Source organism: Sorghum bicolor, chromosome 5 (genome assembly GCF_000003195.3).
Source record: "Sorghum bicolor cultivar BTx623 chromosome 5, Sorghum_bicolor_NCBIv3, whole genome shotgun sequence".
NCBI lineage: Eukaryota > Viridiplantae > Streptophyta > Magnoliopsida > Poales > Poaceae > Sorghum > Sorghum bicolor.
Genome location: NC_012874.2, coordinates 779,868 through 783,491, shown reverse-complemented (window position 1 = coordinate 783,491; position 3,624 = coordinate 779,868). Strand labels below are relative to the sequence as shown.

At 41.7% G+C, this 3,624-nt stretch overlaps 1 protein-coding gene across 1 annotated transcript; it reads right to left on the bottom strand.

Moving 5' to 3' along the window:
* LOC8067597 lies at positions 377-1,462 on the bottom strand. The gene has a single exon (XM_002448838.2). The coding sequence runs from the start codon at positions 1,426-1,428 to the stop codon at positions 793-795; it is 636 nt and encodes a 211-aa protein (XP_002448883.1). The 5' UTR covers positions 1,429-1,462; the 3' UTR covers positions 377-792.

Below are 3,624 nucleotides of genomic sequence, written 5' to 3'. Positions count from 1 at the left end.
CATTCATGGCCATAGCTGTCACAACAATGGTTTTTTCTTCTTTTTATGAAAACAGGAGTGGTGGGTCCCTTACGGTACTTTATATAAATAGGGCAAAACCAATACTTGGCTTTGAAATAAAAGCAACTACAGACATAATGTTGCATGTAATTAATATTATATGCCCCTTTAATGTTGCAATAGACATAAATACAACATCAAACATAATGCACATTGTTGCAATAAACAACGGATAACTAGCTTATTACACAGTTACAATAATTTGTCAAAATAATGGGTGGCCAGGATCCACAATGCCTTCAAACAAAATAAAAAGAACAAAACATAAACATAGTAAAGTGATGATCTCATATGACACACCATGCATGGCCATAGCTGTCACAACAATAGTTTTTTACTTCTTTTTATGAAAACAGGAGTGGTGGGTCCCTTACCGTGCTTTATTATAAATAGGGCAAAACTAATACAAAGTTTCAAGAAGCAAAAAAGGAAACAAAGAAAACAAGGAAAAATACATATAAGCTTGTAGCTATGCATAAATCTATTTGAGGTTGATATTTCCTTGTGCTCTTAGAATAACTAGAGCAAACTCTTCTTTGAAGATGGATGTGCAGCGTTAGATCCAAGCCAGTATATTCCTGAAGATGATATCACTCTGAATTGTCCAGATGGACCAGGTCATAGTGATGTCACAACCTGGATTAGACATTGCTGAAAAACCATGTCTGAAAGTACTGTTCGCTGATTTATTATGAGAGAAAAAATACGAACAGGGTCAAAAACAAATACTAACTAAAGGAGGTTATCGCCGTTATCGCTCTCTGGCCAAGGGACGACATAATTTATCTGCATATTTGCAACTTTCACCACAGTCCAGATATCATGAAACTTGTCCACGATGCTGGTCTCGTCAGCTGAAGACGATGACGACGTCTTGTTCCAGCAGTTCTTCTCGCAGGCTGGTGGTCTCTCGTGTTTGAACTTGGCTCTCACACCCTTAATAAAGGTGAAGTAGGGGTTCATGTCGTCCTGCCCAGAAGGGAGATTGACCAACACATCGGCCATTGACTTGATGTTGGTGGCGCAGGCCTCAAGGCAACTGGAAGGCTTGCCCTTCGCAGCAACAAGCAAGGTGTCAGCAGCTCCCTTGGCCTCTGTTGTCTTATTGGCAGCAAAATGCAGGCACAACTCGGCGATCTTGCCGGCGTTATTGATATCAACCTCCTGGATCCCTGGGATGGACCCAATCACCTTGATGCATGATGGAGAATCTGATGCTACTCGGCACCAGTCCTGGCACTTTTCTGCCATAGTTGCAGGGGTTGTGGTTGGCGCACTACCAGAATTGACGACGACCATTGAGAGGAGCAGCAAGAGAGGGAAAAGCAGTAGGAGAAAGCTATGATTGGAGGAGGAGGAGGAAGCCATGGTGGCTAGCTACTCGTGTTGTTGGTTAATTGCAGTGAATGATGAATTCTGTATGAATGGGCATATATATACCAGAAATTTACTTATATTAGGAAAGTCACCGTCTATTTTTGCAGGCTTGCACTCAGAGTTAGTGGCTTAGGATGCAGTATTGATTTTGTTGGCTCTCCTTGCATTGCATGCCTGTATGCCTCTCCATCTAGATCTAGTCTAGCTATAATGGGAGAAGTACGTCCATGGAGAACGATCGATCTCATGAATATGTGGCCTACCTCACAATGCACTTAAGTGTCTTTTAGTTCATCATCAAGTGCCATTTTGGGACATTATATATGGCTTACCGTTCAAATATAACCAACAACGACAGCCATGTATATTTTTGGGCCGCTTGGTGTTGGTATAAATTAACTGCACTCATTTAAATAAGATTTAAGTAAGATTAATCGCAAGCGCACAGATATTGTACCAATGTCACATTTTACCCCGGGGTTTTAAATATCGTATCCACAGGGAAGGTCTCTATGTAGGACTTATAACTATAATTTGTACCCTCATTGTCAGTGTTGCCCTGAACATCTCTATGCTCCATTGTATTGTCTTCAGCATATCTATCGTCCTCAGCCCATCTGTAACACTCAAAATTTTGCTCATTTTAAAATAGGTGAAAAATGGTTTACTTTTGAATTTTTGTGCTCATGAGAATATAGGAAGAATAATATTTTGCTTTAAAATAAAATTTATCATAAGGCTTAGCAACAATTGTGTGTAAATCATGCTGGTGCATTTTATTTTGAGATGAATGATTTTGATCAAAGTTTGAAAATATTTCAAACAGATTTTAAAATGGATTCGAAAAAGGTTTGGAAATAAAAAAACAAACAAAAGAAAAAGGAAAACAACTTTCCCCTCTCTCTATTCTGGCCCCAACGGTGTGCCCTCCCCTATTTCCCCCATCGCCTCGGCCCGGTGAGCGGCCCAGTTGGCTAGCCGCGCACTGTTGGATATTTTAAACGCAAACAGAAAAATCCGCAAGCGCACGGATACCGATGTAGCTTTCACCCGGGAGTATTCCAGAGTATCGATTTTCCACAGAGAACGTGAATGTACTAATTAAGATCCAAGATCGCCCAAAGATAACTATATAATTATTTTTGGTGGGAAGAGAGAAAGTTTCCTGAGAGTTCTCTAGTGATCTAAGAATCAAGAATTACTTCAAGATTATCTATATCGGGACATCAGAACACTAACCACAGAAAGAGATGAGAAGGGGGCTAGGAAGCTCCGACTACGGTCCTACAAACACCGATCCGAACGAGGTGGAATACGTCGACCGTTAGGGCTGTCACTACCCTAAGGCTACCACAACAATCCGCAGGATTGGGTGCAATTCCAGGTAATTGCAAGACTAAACACCACGTCTAATCTATTAATTACTACTCTAATGTTTCAAAGATTAGAGCACTTGATGCATGTCGACGAAAGCTAGTCGGCAGTCTACCTTGGGGTATACCCACGGTAGTAGTTTATCGGTAGACGGTGCGCAAACTACGAACTCGATGGTGACGCAAGATACAGGCAAGCTTTTTATCCAGGTTCGGCCGCCGAGTTGGCGTAATACCTACGTCCTGCGTCTGATTGTATTGATTTGTGTTGAGAGAATATGATGTCCTAAGGGGGTCCCTTGCCTCTCCTTATATAGTCCGGAGGGCAGGGTTACAGATCTGGAAACTAATCCTAGTCGGTTACAATTGCCATAGATAGTTCGATATCAATTCCTATTCTAACCGACTAGAATCCTGCTTGATCTCTACGTCTTGTTTCCTTGCGCGAAACTCCAAGCTGTCGGATCAAACCTTGAGCTTGTCTCGTAATGGGCCAAGCCTCCTGGCCCAAGTCTAGCCGTAAGGGTATAGGGGTTTATACCCCCACAGCTAGTCCCCGAGCACCATGTATTGTGATGTAACACGCCGTCTTGAGCTTCTTCGATCAGTGAGGCTTGACGTTTTCAATAAGCAGGAAAGTCGCCCAAACAGTTGCAACGGTACTTTGACCAACTCAAAAGACAGTTGATCAACATTGACATCGAAGAAGCAGGTTGTTCGAAGAATGCATGGTGCTCTAAATTAAAAAAGATTTCTTTCCTGGTAAAGTGTGCCCACTTTACTTTTTTGTAAGGTATTATTCTCAAAAAAAGCA